This window comes from Solea senegalensis, linkage group LG13 (assembly GCF_019176455.1).
Source record: "Solea senegalensis isolate Sse05_10M linkage group LG13, IFAPA_SoseM_1, whole genome shotgun sequence".
Lineage (NCBI taxonomy): Eukaryota > Metazoa > Chordata > Actinopteri > Pleuronectiformes > Soleidae > Solea > Solea senegalensis.
Genome location: NC_058033.1, coordinates 18,258,686 through 18,277,204, shown reverse-complemented (window position 1 = coordinate 18,277,204; position 18,519 = coordinate 18,258,686). Strand labels below are relative to the sequence as shown.

General features: G+C 46.9%; 3 protein-coding genes across 4 annotated transcripts; all 3 read left to right on the top strand.

Moving 5' to 3' along the window:
* Positions 1-151: 151 nt before the first annotated feature.
* oatx (organic anion transporter X) lies at positions 152-6,223 on the top strand. Of its 2 annotated transcripts, none has more exons than XM_044041275.1 (16): positions 152-261; positions 694-726; positions 1,276-1,437; positions 1,507-1,580; positions 1,657-1,786; positions 1,869-1,972; positions 2,502-2,656; positions 2,749-2,917; positions 3,011-3,134; positions 3,210-3,325; positions 3,437-3,491; positions 3,613-3,772; positions 3,846-3,954; positions 5,049-5,127; positions 5,212-5,357; positions 5,787-6,223. In XM_044041275.1, the coding sequence occupies exons 2-15, from the start codon at positions 700-702 to the stop codon at positions 5,341-5,343; spliced, it is 1,596 nt and encodes a 531-aa protein (XP_043897210.1). In that variant the 5' UTR covers positions 152-261; positions 694-699; the 3' UTR covers positions 5,344-5,357; positions 5,787-6,223. The 2 variants fall into 2 exon arrangements, with proteins under 2 accessions (XP_043897210.1, XP_043897209.1); XM_044041274.1 differs by having other exon boundaries at positions 153-261; positions 5,212-5,339.
* A 431-nt stretch (positions 6,224-6,654) lies between these two features.
* Positions 6,655-12,022, top strand: pwwp2a (PWWP domain containing 2A). Its single transcript, XM_044042724.1, has 2 exons — positions 6,655-7,721; positions 8,022-12,022. The coding sequence occupies exons 1-2, from the start codon at positions 6,802-6,804 to the stop codon at positions 9,799-9,801; spliced, it is 2,700 nt and encodes an 899-aa protein (XP_043898659.1). The 5' UTR covers positions 6,655-6,801; the 3' UTR covers positions 9,802-12,022.
* Positions 12,023-13,623: 1,601 nt separating this feature from the next.
* On the top strand, positions 13,624-18,324 carry slc23a1 (solute carrier family 23 member 1). Its single transcript, XM_044041775.1, has 14 exons — positions 13,624-13,803; positions 14,604-14,771; positions 14,862-15,019; positions 15,092-15,180; positions 15,492-15,559; positions 15,734-15,915; positions 15,993-16,113; positions 16,304-16,460; positions 16,552-16,699; positions 16,788-16,893; positions 17,034-17,163; positions 17,255-17,398; positions 17,792-17,887; positions 17,966-18,324. Exons 1-14 carry the CDS (start codon positions 13,786-13,788, stop codon positions 18,208-18,210), a joined length of 1,830 nt encoding a protein of 609 aa, XP_043897710.1. The 5' UTR covers positions 13,624-13,785; the 3' UTR covers positions 18,211-18,324.
* The last annotated feature ends 195 nt before the right edge of the window (positions 18,325-18,519 follow it).

Here is an 18,519-nt window from a genome sequence, read left to right as displayed (position 1 = left end):
ACTGATCAAACACATCGATTATGTCATTCATTCATTCATTCATTCATTCATTCATGTGTTTAACATGTGACTGGAGAGAGAGAGAGAGAGAGAGAGAGAGAGAGCGAGGTTAAGTTAAAGCATTAACTGAACAACAAATGTTTAGAGCCAAGAAAAACAGAGAGAGAGAGTCTCTCACCCACTCTCCTTTTGAAGTCACTCATTCATGTTCAGTCCGCGTTCATCTGTTCACCGCTCCACTCATCCACTCATCATCACACTGTGAGTACTGTGACTTTTTTCACCTTTTCATTAGAAAACATAATCCTTTAAGAAGATCAAAGACTTTATTAAAGAAACAATGTTCACTGTGTTCACTCATTCACACACACACACACTGTGTTCACTCATTCACACACACACACTGTGTTCACTTATTCACACACACACTGTGTTCACTCATTCTCACACACGCACTGTGTTCACTCAATCACACACACTGTGTTCACTCATTCTCACACACGCACTGTGTTCACTCATTCACACGCACACTGTGTTCACCCATTCACACACACACACACACTGTGTTAACTCATTCACACGCACACTGTGTTCACCCATTCACACACACGTGAATTACTGTCTGTGTGTGTGTGTAGCATCAGATGCTAATGTTGCTAAGAGATACTCGCATGTTTTTTTTTCGGTAAAAAGATCGTAATGGGCTTCACCGAACTGTTGGACCAGGTGAGCTCGCGATAATGAAATAATCTGATTACTGTGCTGTGTAATCTAATGTAACCTGATTTCTGTGCTGTGTAATCTAATGTAATGTGATTACTGTGCTGTGTAATCTAATGTTATATGATTACTGTGATGTGTAATCTAATGATTTGATATGTAATCTGATTACTCTGATGTGTAATCTAATGTAATCGGATTATTGTGATGTGTAATCGAATGTAATCTGATTACTCTACTGTGTAATTTAATGTAATATGCTTACTGTGCTGTGAAATCAAATGTAATCTGGTTACTGTGAGGTAATCTAATGATTTGATATGTAATCTGATTACTCTGCTGTGTAATTTATTGTAATCTGATTATTGTGATATGTCACTTAATGTAATCGGATTACTGTATAGTGTAATTGAATGTAATATATTACAGTGCTGTGCAATCTAATCTGATTACAATGCTGTGTAATCTAATGTAATCTGAGAGGTGAGAGTGATGTGAAGGTAACGGTGATGTAATCTGTCTCTAACCCCGTCCCCTCTCTGTTGCTATGGTGAGGTGGGCGGGTTTGGCAGGTACCAGTGGCTCCATGTGACTCTGATCAGTTTACCTGGTTTGATGATGGCCAGTCAGAACCTGCTCAACAACTTTGTCTCAGGAATCCCCGCCCACCACTGCAGCCTGCCGGCCAATCACAGCCTCCACAACCTGTCGCACCAGGTGACTGATCAGTATGATTGATTGATGTGATTGGTCAGTGGTATTGATCAGTGTGATTGGTTGTTCCAGGTCGATCAGCAGCAGTTGCTAAAAGTTTTCATCCCATTTGATGCTTCAGGAAATCGTCTCCACCGCTGCAGGAGGTAATGTGTCCTTCTTCCTCTTGTCTTTGTATTAAGTGAATGAATCAACTTCCTGTGACATCACTTCCTGTCCCAGGTACGTGCAGCCTCAGTGGCAGCTGTTGGCTGTTAACAGCTCGGCAAACGTCAGCGAGCTGCAGACTGAGGAGTGTGTGGACGGGTGGACATTTGACCGCGCCGAGTTCTTTGCCACCACTGTCTCCGAGGTAACTGGCCAGAGTGAAGGGGGTGTGGTGATTATTCAAACAGTCTGTCTCTCTGAAACCTGTCTGTCTCTCTGTCTTCCAGTGGGACCTTGTCTGCTCACTGCGTCCTCTCAAACAGATGATTCAGACCATCTACATGGGGGGAGTTTTGGTGGGCGCGATAATCTATGGCAGCTTGTCAGACAGGTGACACTCCCCTGTTGATTCGTAGAAAAAGATTTAAGGCCCTGGTATACTTCCGCGTGCAGACCCAACGTGCATTGTGCGCATGATGCGAAGTACATCACAGCCCAGATTTTGGAACCGCACGCAAAGAGCATGTGGACAGCGCCTGCACAAACTAAATTACCGTCCCACCAGTAGGGGGAGTATAAGCCCTGCTAACCAAGCAGAAAAAAAAAATTTCAACAACAGAAAAACTAGTAACTAAAGATAGTCATCCGAGCGATCCTCAAACCTGCTGACACCCTGACTCCCCTGCCTGACAGTCCCTTTCAACTGAGAGCCAAATGTGTCCGAGGGAGCTGTAGCATCATTTTCTTCTTCTTTGGTAGGAATGCATCCTATTCCCTCCGTCCAGACTTGTACCACCACCCAATGGTGAAGGGATACTACAGGACCCTGAAGCGCGAGTATACCAGGGTCCGCACACTTTGCAGGGAAGTATACCACAGGCTTCAGTTGTTAGCTAAATGTGTCTCTCTGTGTGTCCCAGGTTTGGGCGACGCTCTGTCCTTATTTGGTCGTACCTTCAGCTGGCAGTGTTAGGCTGTAGCTCCGCCCTCTCTCCTTCATACACCGCCTACTGCATCTTCAGGTTCCTGACTGGAATGGCGGTGTCTGGAATCATCCTCAATGGAGTTTCACTGAGTAGCTGTCTCTCTCTCTCTTTACCGGTCTGTCTCTCACTGAGTCCCTTCCTTTTCCCTAACCTTTCTGTCTCTCTTCCTGTTTATCCTCAGAGGTGGAGTGGATCCCGACCAAAGTTCGGACATTAGTGGGAACACTTACTTCCTTCTTCTTCACCTTTGGTCAGCTGGTCTTGGCGGGTCTTGCCTATTGGCTGAGAGACTGGAGGAAGCTGCAGTTGGTTGTCTGCGTGCCTCACTTCCTGTTTTTCGCCTACAGCTGGTCAGTGTCAGCTCTGTGACTGGTCTGAGGGTCTGGTGTACTTGCTCTCTGATTGGATATATGGTCTGATGTAGCTGCTCTCTGATTGGTCAGGTGGTACTCGGAGTCTGCTCGGTGGCTGGTGCTGAACCGTCAATCTGAGGAGGCGTTGAAAAGTCTTCACCGAGTCGCTCGGATTAATGGGAAACCGGAGATGGTCGACAAGATAACGCTGGAGGTAACCTACCTTTCTGTCACAAAGCAGACAATGCTTTCCATCCAGCTGCTGAGGTTTGTACCATGTGACCTGCAGGTGTTGCACTCAAACATGAAGAAGGAAATTGAGTCAAGTCAATCAAGGTTCACAGCGTACGACCTTCTGAAGACGAGAGGCATGAGACGCATCTCCCTCTGTCTGGTCGCTGTGTGGTGAGAGGACACACCTAAAACACCTGAGTCACCTTTACCTGAAACACCTAAAACACCTGAGTCACCTTTACCTAAAACACTTTAACCTAAGCTGTCCATGTGTCTGAACAGGTTCTCCACTAGTTTTGCATACTACGGTTTGGCAATGGACCTGCAGAAGTTTGGGGTGAGTTGCATTGCTCACCTGACGGGGGCGGTTACCACAGTTACCATGGTTACCGTCACTTCTGTATCAACTCTTCTTCTATTGGCTGGTCACTGAGCCTTCCCCTCATTGGTCGTTTCAGGTGAGCATATACCTGATGCAGATCATCTTTGCAGCGGTGGATTTTCCCGCCAAGCTGTTTGCACTGGGCATGCTCAGTTACCTGGGTAGGCGTGTCACTCAGGCCATGTGTCTCTTCCTGTCGGCTGCCATTATCTTCACAAACATCTTCGTCCCCACTGGTACACAAAGACACACACACACACTTGTTTGTGTATTTGTGAGGACGGTGACTGTAAACATTGACGTCCTCAGACCTGCAAACCGTCAGGACGGCGATGGCGTGTCTTGGAAAAGGTTTCACCTCAGCATCTTTTACCACCGTCTACCTGTTCACTGGTGAGCTCTACCCCACCGTCATCAGGTGAGGCGCACCTCCATCGGAGGTCGGAACTTGGACAAAACCATTGTCACAAACACAATGTTACATCAGGGTTTGTGAGGTTGCTCCGGAAATTCCTACAACTGGAACGTACCATAACACACTGAGATGATCATGTCTACGTTTAAATACACCTACACCGGCCGACATCTGAGTCACCTTTACCTTTAACACACTCAGATTATTTATTAGTGCCCGCCCCTTGACCTTTGACCCGCAAAATATTCAAGAGAAATCCAGAGCACAGCATTTTTTGGACTAAGGAGACTGAATTTCTGCTGAGTCATCCGAAAGAAATACGGTTTTGAAGTCTCTCAACATGCTAACAACTTGCTAATGAAACTAACACAGCTACTGATGCTAACATGGCTATTGCTACTAACACAGCTAATGGTGCTAACCCTGTACTCTGCTATAGATGAATCTGGCCAGTACCAGAAGTAAACAAGTTGCCATTGCTGCAGTGGCGTCTCCCTGGGAGCCATCATAAGAATTGTTCATTTCTGCGGCCATACGGTCTAAATGGATTCCCTGTGCGTGCAGAGGACCACGATGTTCGCCAGAAGTGGATCAAAAATATGAACAGAGGGGACTTTGTTCCCAACAGCAGCAGCACGATAACAATCTCAATCAATCTCAATCAATCTCACAGTGAACAGGAAGCGGCTGCCAAGGTTAACACAGTGAAAAAGTAATGTCAGCGAAGCTAACTTTGCTTAGTTAGCTCACGTTAGACACCTCTATCAAGGCCGTAGCTGAGTTAATCAACAACTACTCACATTACTGTCATTCAGTGTGGAGTACTCATACTTTTGGTAGTTTTTCTTAAGTCTGTAATTTTACATTACATTGTCATCTGCTTAGTTACTTTTAAAATCATAATTTGGTACTGAGCATGCGACAGTTTGAATGAATATCCAGACTCTGCAGCAGGCACAGGTTTGGAGAAGTGACCGTGAGCACTGTGCAGAACAGAGTAGGACAGCAGAGAGTGACAGACCACGTGCCACCGCAGTAATGGCGGCAGCGCTCGATTCCGGTTTCGTCTATACAAATGTGTGTGTGTGTGTGTTCAGGCAGACAGGAATGGGCTTTGTCTCCACGATGGCGAGAGTCGGCAGCATGGCGGCGCCTGCTGTCCTCATCCTGGATGAGGTGACATCACTGAGTCCATCTTTTTCCTTCACATGTTTGAATGTCACTGTGACATCGCGTGACTAACGGGACTACATTTCCCAGGTACTACCTGCTCTGCCCAGCTTGGTGTACGGTGGCGCAGCAGTGATCGCCGGATGCTTTGCGTGTTTCCTTCCGGAGACTCTTAACGTCCCTCTGCCAGACACCATCGAGGACGTGGAGGAGAAATGGTGAGCCAGTCACTAATGGTTAGTTTAATTAACAGGGTTAGCTTCACAAGCCATGTTTGCTTTATTAGCAGTGTCGTTTCTCATTCTCGTTGTCGTGCAGGTCAACAAAATCTGACTCAAATGACTTACGTTTACTAAAAAAAAAAATTGTTAGCAAAAGCATCTCCCGTGTGACCTGCCCGCCTCTTCCTCTCATTTAAATGACCAGTTAATCTATATTAGTAGGGATAGCTTCATTAGCAGTGTTACTTTTATTAGCAAGGATAACTTCATGAGCAGTGTTAGCTTTATTTGCTGGGTTAGCTTCATTAGCAGGGATAGGCTCATTAGCAGCAGCTACAATAGTTTAATGAACCCATAACTAACTTTAATAACACTGACACTCTATATAACTCTATTGATGCTAATGCTAACACATTGCTATGCTTGTTTGATGGCTTTTTAAAGGTCCGGACACCCCCACAGGCAACAGGAGGGCATCTCTTTAAAAGAGGGCGCGACCTCCAAAGAGGACATCGTGGACAGTGGGGGTGTGGCCTCAAAGGAGGGCGTGGCTTTAAAAGAGCTGACAGAAACTGAAGGGATCGGCCTGAGTGCTCTCTGACCAATTTTTTTTTTTTTACTCCTCCATTTCCCATGAGCCTCAGCTACTGTGACCCTGGAGAGGGGCGTGACTTAATCAATGTCGCCATGGTTACTGAATTTCATGTGTGGGTGCAGGACTTGTTGATCTTTGTTGTTCCATAAACAACCGCAGCCCTTGTCCAATCAGACGCGAGGACCAAGGCTCGACCAATCACACGACCAGATCGGACCATGGCCATTAATAATGAATTGATAATCAATGATGGACTGTAACAATAATAAATGATTATTAACATGAATGTTGTTGTTTGTATGTTCATAGGTCAGAGTTCACACACACATTAGATTGAGATGGAATGAGAGACAAGGGGACTAGTTATTATTATTTTGTTATTTTCTTTCATTTTCTATTCATTTGAGTTTGTGGACAAAAACAAAGACATTTGAGAACATTGTCATTTCCAGGTTTGACAAACACTGATTGATTCATGGAGAAAATGATAAAATAATTGTTAGTTTGTTAAATTTCCCCTGTTTAAATAAAAACAAAGAGATTTTAAAAAATGTTTTAGTCACAGGTTGTTCTTTTGTGTGATTAGCTGATCAAATGTAATCAATATTGTGGTTCTGTCATCTGTTTATCGATCATATCCAGATCATTGCTCTTTATTATTGCCGTTGTTTTTATTTCTGAGATGTAAACGCCCCCTGGTGGCAGTTCGACGCCTCGCAAAGTCGGAGTCTGCCAATCAGAGAGGACGCTCTGCCGCATGTCCTTTGACTGACGGGAACTTCAGCCAATGGCGGTGCGCCTGCGCAGCTGGCAGCGCTCTGAGAGGGCGGGGCTACAGTCCGCTCAGCAGCACAGCGGAAGAAAATGGCGGCCGTGGCTGCAGAGCCAGGAGCTGCGGCGGTTCTAGTCACACCGACGTCGGCGACAGTCGACGAGGACCCGCCAGAAACGGACCCGGGACTCCCGAGAGCCGCGCAGGAGTGTGACGGGCCGCGGGAGTCCGGTCTCGCCGCACAGTTGGTCGTCACGCAGGTGGAGGATGGTGGGGACGGGGAGGAGGAGCGCCGCCATGTCGGGCCGGAGCTTGAGCCCGCGGCGGGAAAAGCTCTCTGTGAAAACGTCGTAACGGATGAAAAGACCAAAATCTTCCTAGCGGACCGGATCAGCGTGGACCGGTTCTCTCCAGGACTCCTGACGGATTCAGAGGGCGGCGGAAATGTGTCGGTTCAGGCGGCGTACCGCAGCATCCTCTCGGATCCGCAGCCCTCCGCCGTCTTTCTTCACTCCTTCCCGGCTCCGCCGCCCGTTACTGAGGCCGGTCTGTCTCTGGCCGAACCGGCGGTACCGACCACTAATGTGACGACAGATCGAGTCGGGACCGCGGGCCCAGACCGGGGATACACGGTCCTGGAGCACTCTGAGCAGAGGCCCGGGCCCGCGGAGGACGCCATGTTGGACGTTTCGTTCCCTGTGAAGCTGGACTCCCATCCCGGGTGCGTTAAAAATTCTGCGGGGAACGAGGAACCGGCGCACCGCGGCCTCAGGGACGAGTCCCCGCAGAGACGCCTGACTACGGACACCGTGAAGCAGGAGGAGTCCTCGCGACTCGAGCCAGCGCCAGAACCGGGGATCGCCGGTGCTCCGTCACTCGCTTCCGTTCAGGATCTGAATCCCGGGTCCGAGGTCCGGGTCTGCCTGGATCACATCATCGATGACGCGCTGGTGGTGTCCTTCCGCCTGGGGGAGAAGATTTTCTCCGGGGTTCTGATGGACATTTCCAGAAGGTGAGTGTGTTGATCAATAACTGCTTTGATCAGAAAGTTTCTGTGAATTTGATGATGTCACACCTGACAAATCAACACAATCAGTCACATATAATTAGCATAGTAATCAATAAATAAAATCATCAGTGTTATTGACGGCTTGATTATTGTCTTTTTGATTCATTGATTGATTGAACAGAGTCGATTTATGCTAATTATTGATTAGTGTTTGGTGGTAATAAATAAGAAATAATCACATTAATGATCATCATTAGGTCAGACATGTCTGTTTGAGTCTCTAAGGATCTCATTGTGTCTCAGGTTTGGACCATATGGAATCCCAATCTCTGTGTTTCCTCGCCGTGATGACTGCAGTCGACCTCAGATGACCCCTCAGGCGCTGCCCATCACCATCGACAACCCGTCCACCAAACAAGAAATGACCCCTCCCTCCTCCCACCCCTGGTCCTCCAAACCGCCGCCATTGTTCCAGGAGGGGGCGCCGTACCCTCCCCCTCTGTTCATCAGGGACACGTACAACCAGGCGTTACCTCAACCGCTGCCGCGCAAGATCAAACGTCCGAGGCGTCGTTATCGCTGCGAGGAGCCGACCTCCATCATGAATGCCATCAAGCTCCGCCCCCGTCAAGTGCTTTGTGACAAGTGCAAAGGTGTGGTGGTGTCTGGCGGCCACAGGGAGGCGCGGCGGGGGCCGGTGGATCTGAGGGGCGAGGAGGCGTCGCGGCGGCGGAAAGCGGCCGAGGCACCACTGTCTGCTGAGGTGAAGAGACTGAGGAGTGACGACAGAGGAGGACGTGGCACCACCGCCACCGACAGACGGGCGCCATCAGGGATCTGCATGTCATCTTCATCGTCGTCGTCCTCGCGCCGTGTGCTGAGGGGCGTGGCTTCGTCTTCATCCTCATCCAGCCACATGCGTCTGAAACTGAACGCTAAGAAACCACTCACCAAAGCTTCTGTCGGCGAGCGTTCCAAAGGAACACCGGTTCTCAAGCTGGCGAGGAGCTCGGACCCCCCACTTCGCCGGCCCAAAGACCAGAACCAGACACAGAACCAGGACCGCACCAGGGCGGTTACAAGAGCTGCCGCATTGCAGAACCACAACCAGAGGGTCCACTTCACCCGCCGCCTACAGCACCTCAGTGGTGCTGCCAGCGGCGCCAGCTCCCACGCGGCGCTGCCGCCCAGAATGCGCCTCAAACCCCAAAGGTATCGTACCGATGACAGCCAGGCCCCGCCCTCCTCTCCCCCGCCCAAACACAGCGCTCGGTTGTCACCTCCCAAATCTACTCTAAGCCCCGTCTCCACTGTGGATCTGGTCCTGCCCACTGCTCCGCCCTTAGCCTCCACCTGTGCAGTCAGTGTTGCTGAGGAGACGCTGGAGGGCGGTTCTGCAGTGGAGGAGAGTCCAGATCAGGGAGAGAGAGGAGCACCCCCCTCCTCCTCCCACTCAGAATGCAGTTCCACAGAGACGTTTGAAACCCCGCCCTCTATAGACCCGTCCTCCTTTCCCTCCTCCCACCCCCCTGCTCCCTCCTCCTCCTTGTTAGAACCTCAGTGCCACACCTCCTCCTCGCCACCCCCTCCTCCCCCCAGGTCTGACGGCGAGGAGCCGCAGGTCGGCGTTGAAGAGGACGAGGACGAGGGAGGTGAACGAAAACGGCGCCGTAAGTCTTCCACATCCTCCTCCTCTTCCACGTCTTCGTCCTCGTCCTCCGTCTTCTCCAAGGCGGTGTCCAAGTGCTCGCTACCCGACGGTCGGACTGTGTGCGTCGGTGACATTGTCTGGGCAAAGATCTACGGTTTCCCCTGGTGGCCGGCCCGCGTGCTTGGCATCACGGTGGCACGGCGCGGCGACACAGGGCTGTCGGTGCGGCAGGAAGCGAGGGTGTCGTGGTTCGGTTCTCCCACTACCTCCTTCCTGCCGCTGGTGCAGCTTTCGCCCTTCCTGGAGACGTTCCAGTCTCGCTTTGACAGGAAGAGGAAGGGACCCTATCGCCGCGCCATCGCAGAGGCCGCGAGCGCCGCCAAACAGCTGACGCCTGAAGTGAGAGCCCTGCTCACACAGTTTGAGACGTAGCATACAATAATTAGGCCCCGTCCCCCCGCAGGTGGTGGTGAGGCAGATGATGTTTCTGAGAGGAGGCGTGGCTTACCTGTCACTGTTTGGGTGTGGCTTATCGCTGCCATCTCCGTCCCGTGTCAGGTGTCGTTAGGGTGAGAGTCCAGGCTTCTGATTGGTTCAGAACATGCTCATTTACATAATTAGTAATCGAGAAAAATTGTTGTATCGATCACAATCAGGTGACTGATGGTCGTGAGAAACACTGACATAATGATGTCACTTCCTGTTTCCTGTTGGTTCTGCTGAAAAAAAGTGGAAAAAAAAAAGATTATTATGGTGTTCAAACTGAGGCCCGGGGTCCAGAACACGGTCCAGGTAATTCCCTCTGATCAATACTGTGACATCCTGTATCAGACCCATGTCCCCCAGTCCTGTCTCAGACCCAGGTCTTCATAGTGCTGTATCAGACCCGGGTCCCTGAAGTCCTCTATCAGACCAGGTCCCATGATGCAACAAAAATCCAAACTCTCACACGATAATTTTATCGAATGTGAAGGGTCAGCTGTTTATCGTGGTGAAGCACTGCTCCACCACAGAGGGGCGTGTCATCTCTGTTGATTTTTGAACTTTTTTTCGCGGTGATGTGTGTGTGTGTGTGTGTGTGTGTGTGTGTGTTTGTGTGAGATAAGACGTCGTAAATGTGGTGTCGCAGTTTTACCGCGGCGGCTCCAGTCATCACGTTTTCTTGATTAAATATATTTGTGCTGCTGAGGATCAGTGTTAGAACAGACAGAGGGTCATGTGACCGATGATGAAGGTGACTCCTCCCCCTTTCTGCTGTGTCGGACTCTTTTACCGTCTGTTTGCAGATCAGAGAGTCCACGTCTGTACATGTTTGTTTTTATTTTCTTCTCATGTTTTAAATCTGTTAATAAACTTTCAAACTTCTCTCTGATTCGTCGTCGTCATTTAAACTTCCTCTACTTTCTCTTCTTCTTCTGTGGTGCTTTTGCTGCAGCAGTGAGGGCGGAGCCTTTCTCACCTGCAAACAGATGTTTGGTAAACGGGTTCAACACCGCAGGCCGTGTTTTTCTGCTCGTGACATGTTAGTCTTTTATTTTGAATCGGGAAGTTCACAGGCGGCTCCTATTGGCTGATCCCAGCTGTCAATCACACCGCGTTCAATAGAAACCACTGATTGGGATGTTAACTCTCGTCCCCTGGTGGACAACTGCTGTTACTGTCCTGCAAAGTCTACCATCTCCACCTCTCAGTTAATCACTAGTTAACCACTAGTGTTAACTTATCTAACGATAAGCTCATCATTAGTTTTAATTTTAACTAATCAAGTAATTATAACTTACTTTTAAAGTGAATTAATTAGTTAATCATTAGATCATTAGTTAACTAAGTTAATTAGTTAATCGTTATTTGGTTCTTAAACAAAAAGTTATCCATACATGTAACGCTGACTAATAAGCGTTTAATGTCAACTAATTGTCAAGTAATGATTCATTGTTGGTTCATTAGTTTACAAGTTATTGGTTAACTTATTTGGTAATCTTTAGGTCATTGGTTAACTTATTAACCATTCACTTAATGTAAGTGATTAACCAGATTTTATTAACTAATCGTTAGCTTGTAGTTAACCATTTACTGAGCAATTAACTAGAAATTCAATTTAAACTAAATATGAATCATTGTCAAGAAGTCGTTCAGTATTGATGAATGATTAGGTTGTTAGTTAAAGGCTAACTATTAGTTAACTAGTAATGTTAAATTATGACCTAATACTTAACTAGTTACTCGTTTTTACTAGACTACTAGTTTTCAGTAGTCATTAACTAATCATAAGTTAAACAATAACTTGATGTTAGCTAATTATTAGTTAGTAGTTTACAAGTCTTTAACTGGTAATTAGTTAACCATTGACTAATCACAATAATTATCTTGTTAGTTTATGTGTGTGTGTGTGATTGTGTGTGTGAGTAGATGCTGTTGTGAGTCACATGACATCAGCCAAAGAGGCGGAGTCTACTTATGTCTCTTTCAACGTTTGCGTTTTTTTCTGTGCAGGCGCGATATTAGAGTTTCCATGGCAACCGGGTCTGATGCAGAGAGCAGGTTACCATGATGTCAAAAAACTTTATTGATTTATTATTGATATGTCAGGGTGTTGATTAATGTGATCATGTGATTGTGATCCACCTGCTGATGACATCATCACTGTCTCTCTCTCTCCACAGTACCACACTGAAGAGCTGCTGACAATCCTGTGCTCTTATTGGCTGAGAGGCTGTGGGCGGAGTCCAAGCGGCCGGTGACGAGGACAGAATCGATAATCAATAATGGTAGTGGTGAGGGTTTGACCTGATCACTGAGCGTTTCCATGGATACGCCACGCGTCCTTCAATCAGATCATTACCAATTGATCAGTGACACATCTGAGGCTCCACCCCCTCTCAGGCTCCACCCCAAGGCATCGTGACTGAACTATGTTTCAGGTGTTGAGATGAGACAATCTGATTGGTGGAAAGTTGTTAGGGGCGGAGTCTCAGATGATTTGAATGTTTTTAGATAAAGTTTAAGTTTTCTTTGATGTTGGGAATAAAATGTTTATTTTTATTTGTCCCTGGAAATAATGCAAACATTAATGAGTAAATTATTATTATTATTATCATTATTATTATTATTATTATTATTATTATTATTATTAATAATAAAATGTGTACAAACAGAAGAATAATGCGATTAAAGCTGCATGTGTGACACAGTTTGTTCTTTGTCTTGTTTTATTGGATCGTTAGTTCATCTTTAACTAATCATTACCTAGTAATTTGAGAACCATCGACTGAGCATTGACTCGTTACCTAAGTAACTGTTTATAAATAGCTGAGTCATTTTAACTAACCCTAACCCTCATGATTAATCATTAGTTAACATAGTTAATGGCTGACACATTGTTAGTCTACCATTAGGTAAAAAACAGCATGGACTCGGGATTGCCACGGTGCCGTGCTTTTACTTTGAAACAAAAACAGGAAGTGTTGGGTTTGCGGCGCATGCGTCAGACACTCAACTTCATAAAAGAAAATAACGTGTCAGTTATGGAGTGACTTGTGGAAGTAGGTCAGGGTCTGGATAGTACCACGTCTTAGTCCTGGATTCTTATCGCGAGCCCACCATTTAGTGACCGGACGCTCATTTAGGTCACTAAAGTTAAAAGTTACTAAAGTTTTGCGATATATCGGATCTGCGTGGTTTTAAAGTGAAAGTTAAACTGGGTTTAAACTGGAATTGGACTGGATTTAGTGTCACCTGTTATAATAATGACATCCTTCTCCGTACACTGGTGTCCTGCAAGGCTCGACATTGGGCCCGATAATAAAGAATATTTCTGTAAAAATGTTACCTCACGTGCTGAGGGTGGAGTGGCTCAGTGGTTAAGACCCTACCTTGTGTACTAAAGACATCATGGTCGCAAGTTTGATTCCACCCCTGGCTAATTGTACTTGATTCCATTGTAAGTCGCTTTGGATAAAAGCGTCTGCTAAATGACATGTAATGTAATGTAATGTGCTGACTCCGCCATTATTCTTGCAACATTTTTGAAAATGTCCCCAAAACATTGACGACGTCTGTCCAACGCAAGATGGAAGACGAGGAGTAAGTGAACACAGAGACGCTGTAAAGTTAATCTGTATTAAAGTTCAGGTCAGTTTGACAAGACACGGATAATCAGCTGAGAGAAACCATAAGCTCCGCCCACTTCACACACACACACACACATACTAAACCTTACTGATAATCAATAATCAATCAGTGGTTCAACATATCAGTGCAAGTGACACACTTTGTGTGTGTGTGTGTGTGTGTGAGAGATGGTTAATCTCTGGACTTTCACCTTCACACACTCACGTTCTGTCTCTCTCTCTCTCTCTCTGTCTCTCTCTCTCTCTTAAGGTTTTAGAGCTCGATCGTCCAGCAGTCACAGGTGAAATGGACGACCACCAGAAGGTAAAATGATTATTGATTATTGATTGAATATAATCTGGATTAGTCCGGTCCAGACCGAATCAGTCTGATTCAATCTGGTTGTCACATTTAGTCTAGTTTAGCCAGGTTTAGTTTAGTTAAGTCTAATTATGATTGATGTGGTCTGGTTTAGTCTGTTTTAGTTCAGGTAAGTCAGGTTTAGTTCAATTTAGTTTAGTTTAGTTTGAGTGAACCTGGTTCAGGTGTGTTCATTTGAGTTCAAGTCGTAGTTAGGTTTAACCTAGTTTAATATGGTTTAGTCAGGTTTAATCTGGTTGACATGTGTTCTGTTAAATTCAGGTTTTATCAAGTTTGAATTAATCTGGTTTAGTTCATCTACTGTAAGTCTAGTTTTGTCTGATGTTCGGTTTAGTTCACTCAAGTCTGGTTTAGTCAGGTTTGATTGTTTGGTTTAGACTGGTTTTGTCAGGAGTAGGTTTAGTTTGGTGTAGTTTGGTTTAGGTTTAGTTCGGTGTAGTTTGGTTTAGTCGGGAGGAGGTTTAGTTTGGTTTAGCCTGGTTTAGTCAGGAGGAGGTTTAGTTTGGTTTAGCCTGGTTTAGGTTTAGTTTGGTTCAGTCTGGTTTAGTCTGGTTTAGCCTGGAGTAGGTTTAGCCTAGTGTAGTTTGGTTTAGCCTGGTTTAGCCTGGTTTAGTCGGGAGGAGGTTTAGTTTGGTTTATCCTGGTTCAGCCTGGTTTAGGTTTAGTTTGGTTCAGCCTGGTTTAGCCAGGAGTAGGTTTAGCCTGTGATGTATCTATGTTTCAACCTGTCCAATCAAAATCAGGATTACCTGGCGGAGGGGCGGAGTCCTGTCACAGACATGATTGACCTGCCAATGGAAGAAGACAGAAAAACTAAACAGCCAATAGAAGCAAAGAGGGCAGAGTCAGACATGCTGTATACCATTGAGGATATTCCACCTTGGTACCTGTGCATATTACTGGGACTGCAGGTAAGACTGGGACTACACTGGGGTTACCTGTTCAGATGAAGCATCAGTGATGATGTCATCAGCGCTGCAATGATGATGTCATATCCGCAGCATTACCTGACGTGCTTCAGTGGGACGGTGGCGGTGCCGTTTCTTCTGGCCGAGGCCATGTGTGTGGGTCGAGACCAGAACACCATCAGTCAGCTGATCGGAACCATCTTCACCACGGTCGGGATCACAACACTGATCCAGACCACGGTGGGAGTCAGGTGAGTCAGAGGGAGGAGCCTGAGGGCGAGAGACAGGTGGGCGCGTGTTTTTACTCTGACGTGTGTGTGTAGACTCCCTCTCTTTCAGGCCAGTGCGTTAGCATTCCTGGTTCCTGCTCAGGCCATTCTTAGTCTGGATCGTTGGAAGTGTCCCAGTGAGGGTGAGACAGTCTCTTGGAAATTATAATCCTAATCTGTAATTCATACTGTGACATCGATAATGTTTGCGTAAAACCATACAAAAAAAATTGAAAAAGAAGAAGAAAGTAGCAGTAAGCAGGAAGTAACTTTGAGCCACCAGATATTTCACATCATTTCAAAATACAAGCATTTGTTTTGATATGGAATGCTGTTTATTTCACAAAAAAAACACATCTGAGCTCTAACCTCATCCTAATCCAGATTAGGAGGTTTCTAAAGTCTAACACAAATGTGCAGTTGTTTCCTGTTTCTGTTTATTTTGTTTTTACAGAGGAAATTTATGGGAACTGGACTCTTCCTCTGAACACGTCGCACATATGGCAGCCGCGGATCAGAGAGGTACCGCTGTTTGCCCTAGATTAAAGTACCTTTGGTCCAGATTAAAAGGCTTGTTTGGTCCAGATTAAATTGTTATAGGGCTCCAGGTTGGGGACAGTAGATGAAGACTCCTTGACAGATCCTGGACCAGGTTCTGCAGAGTCCACATGTTGACAGAGCTGCTTTGTGTCTCAGATCCAGGGTGCCATCATCGTTTCCAGTGTTGTTGAGCTCTTCGTAGGACTGTGCGGGTTGCCAGGTTTGCTGTTGGAGTACATTGGCCCACTCACCATCACACCGACTGTCTCACTGATCGGCCTGTCTGTCTTCACCACAGCTGGAGACAGAGCCGGGTCTCACTGGGGCCTGTCCGCACTGTGAGACACTTCAGCCTTACCATATCTGTCTGTCTGTCCACTTCTGTCTAAGATGTGTCCCTCTGTCCCTTCCTCAGGTGTATTCTGCTCATCCTGCTGTTTGCTCAGTACCTGAGGTCCACATCACTTCCTGTTCCTGTTTACAGTCGTACGAAAGGACTGACGTCCACCAGAGTCCAGATCTTCAAAATGTTTCCCGTAAATAACATTTATCTCCAGAGTTAACCGGAAGTTATCCAGAGTTAACCTGGACTTATCCAGATAACCAGAGTTAACCTGAAGTTATCCAGATAACCAGAGTTGACCTGACGTTATCCAGATAACCAGATTTAAACATGAAGCTAACGAGAGCTGTGAGTGAAAACAAAGGTCATGTGACTTTTCTCAGATCATCCTCGCCATCATGTTGGTTTGGCTAGTCTGTTACATCCTCACTCTGACCAACCTGTTGCCTAGCGACCCCAATCACTATGGACACAAAGCTCGGACTGACGCCCGAGGAGACATCATGTCCTCTGCACCCTGGTTTAGGGTTCCATACCCATGTGAGTCAGCCAATCACAGGCCTCCGAACTGGATGTGGTCAGAGTCTCTCAGAGGTCGTAGGTCATCTTCCTGACTTCCTGTCTCTGATAGGTCAGTGGGGGTTGCCGGTGGTTACCGTTGCTGGGGTGTTGGGCATGTTCAGTGCAACTCTGGCTGGAATCGTGGAGTCGATTGGCGATTATTATGCCTGTGCTCGACTCTCTGGAGCCACACCCCCTCCAGTCCACGCCATCAACAGGTGAGTCAGGAAGTACACAGGAAGTGGTGGCTCTCCGGGCAGGTCTTCAGTGTGTGTGTGTGTGTGTGTGTGTGTGTGTGTGTGTCAGGGGGATCTTCATCGAGGGCTCCTGTTGCATCATCGCTGGTCTCCTTGGAACCGGAAATGGATCCACCTCCTCCAGTCCCAATATAGGTGTTCTGGGTATCACCAAGGTAACAAGGGCATGTTCACATGACAGTTGTGATTGATCGCTGTACTGGGGTGCCTGTGTCTGTGGGACTGACAGATCTGGACTCAAAGCTGCAGTCCTGAAGCAGTGAGTGGATGTTTGATTTGTTGACGGTGTGTGCAGGTGGGCAGCAGGCGGGTGGTGCAGTACGGAGCAGGAATCATGTTTCTTTTGGGAACAATCGGGAAATTCACGGCTCTGTTTGCGTCGCTGCCGGATCCGATCCTTGGCGGGATGTTCTGTACGCTGTTTGGTGAGTCCCCGGGTTAGTCCTGGTGGACTGATGATGTCACAGTAATCCAGCTGTGAGAGTGATGTCATTATAATCCAGGTGTGTCCCTCAGGTATGATCACAGCCGTTGGACTGTCCAACCTTCAGCTGGTGGATTTGAATTCTTCCAGAAACCTCTTTGTTCTGGGGTTCTCCATGTTCTTTGGTTTGACGTTACCAGAGTACCTGGACTCTCACCCCAACTCCATCCAGACTGGTGAGACCTCTGGACTGAGTCTCTGTGTATACCTCAGATCTGGTGTCTGTGTATACCTGAGACCTGAGAACTTGTCCTTGTGTAGACCTGATACCTCAGACCTCAGATATGGTCCATGTGTAGCCCTCAGACCTGGTCTCTGTGTAGACCTGAGACCTCAGACTGTAGACCAGAACCTCATACCTTAGACCTGGTCTCTGTGTATACCTTAGAGGTCTTGTAGACGTAGAGCAGGTCTCTGAGTAGGTTTTGTAGACGTAGATCAGGTCTCTGAGTAGGTCTTGTAGACGTAGATCAGGTCTCTGAGTAGGTCTTGTAGATGTAGATCAGGTCTTGTAGACGTGGATCAGGTCTTGTATAGATGTGGATGTCACAGATCAGGTGTGTCCTCAGGAGTGGTGGAGCTGGATCAGATCCTCACGGTTCTTCTCTCCACTGAGATGTTCGTCGGAGGTTTTGTGGCATTTTGTCTCGACAACACAATCCCAGGTAACACACAGACACACACAGTGGGGGGGCGCTGATACACAGAGGAGAAGAATCATTTTCTTCTTCTGGGGTTTTCAGGATCCAGAGAGGAGCGAGGCCTGGTCCAGTGGATCTCCTCCTCATGCTCCTCCTCCTCCTCCTCCTCCTTCTCCTCCTATGACCTTCCTGTGGGGATGACCTTCATCAGACGGACGCGGTGGCTCCAGCGTTTTCCCATCAGCCCCTCTTTCACAGGCTTCCGGGCGTCCGCTGAGCACAAGGAGGAGGAGCCTGGAAGAGAGGCGGAGGAAGCTTTGGACCCACCCACCACCACCAGGGTGTGATGTCACAAGTTCTTCAGTGGACCAATGAAACGACACCAGCAAACCAAACAACTGTTTATTATTATTTCATGTTTACAAACCTGGAAAATCAATAAAGTTATACTGTCAATAAAAGTGTCGAAATAACTGTAACAAACAAACACATGTTTACAAAGTCTTTTTAACAATAATCATGTTTTATATAGAAATCACTCACGAAACATTGAATTCAATCAAAATGCAAACATGAATAAATATATTTATTGATATTTAATATTGATCATTATTTTTAAACAGATAAATACCTCAGTGTTTTTATTTAATGTCACA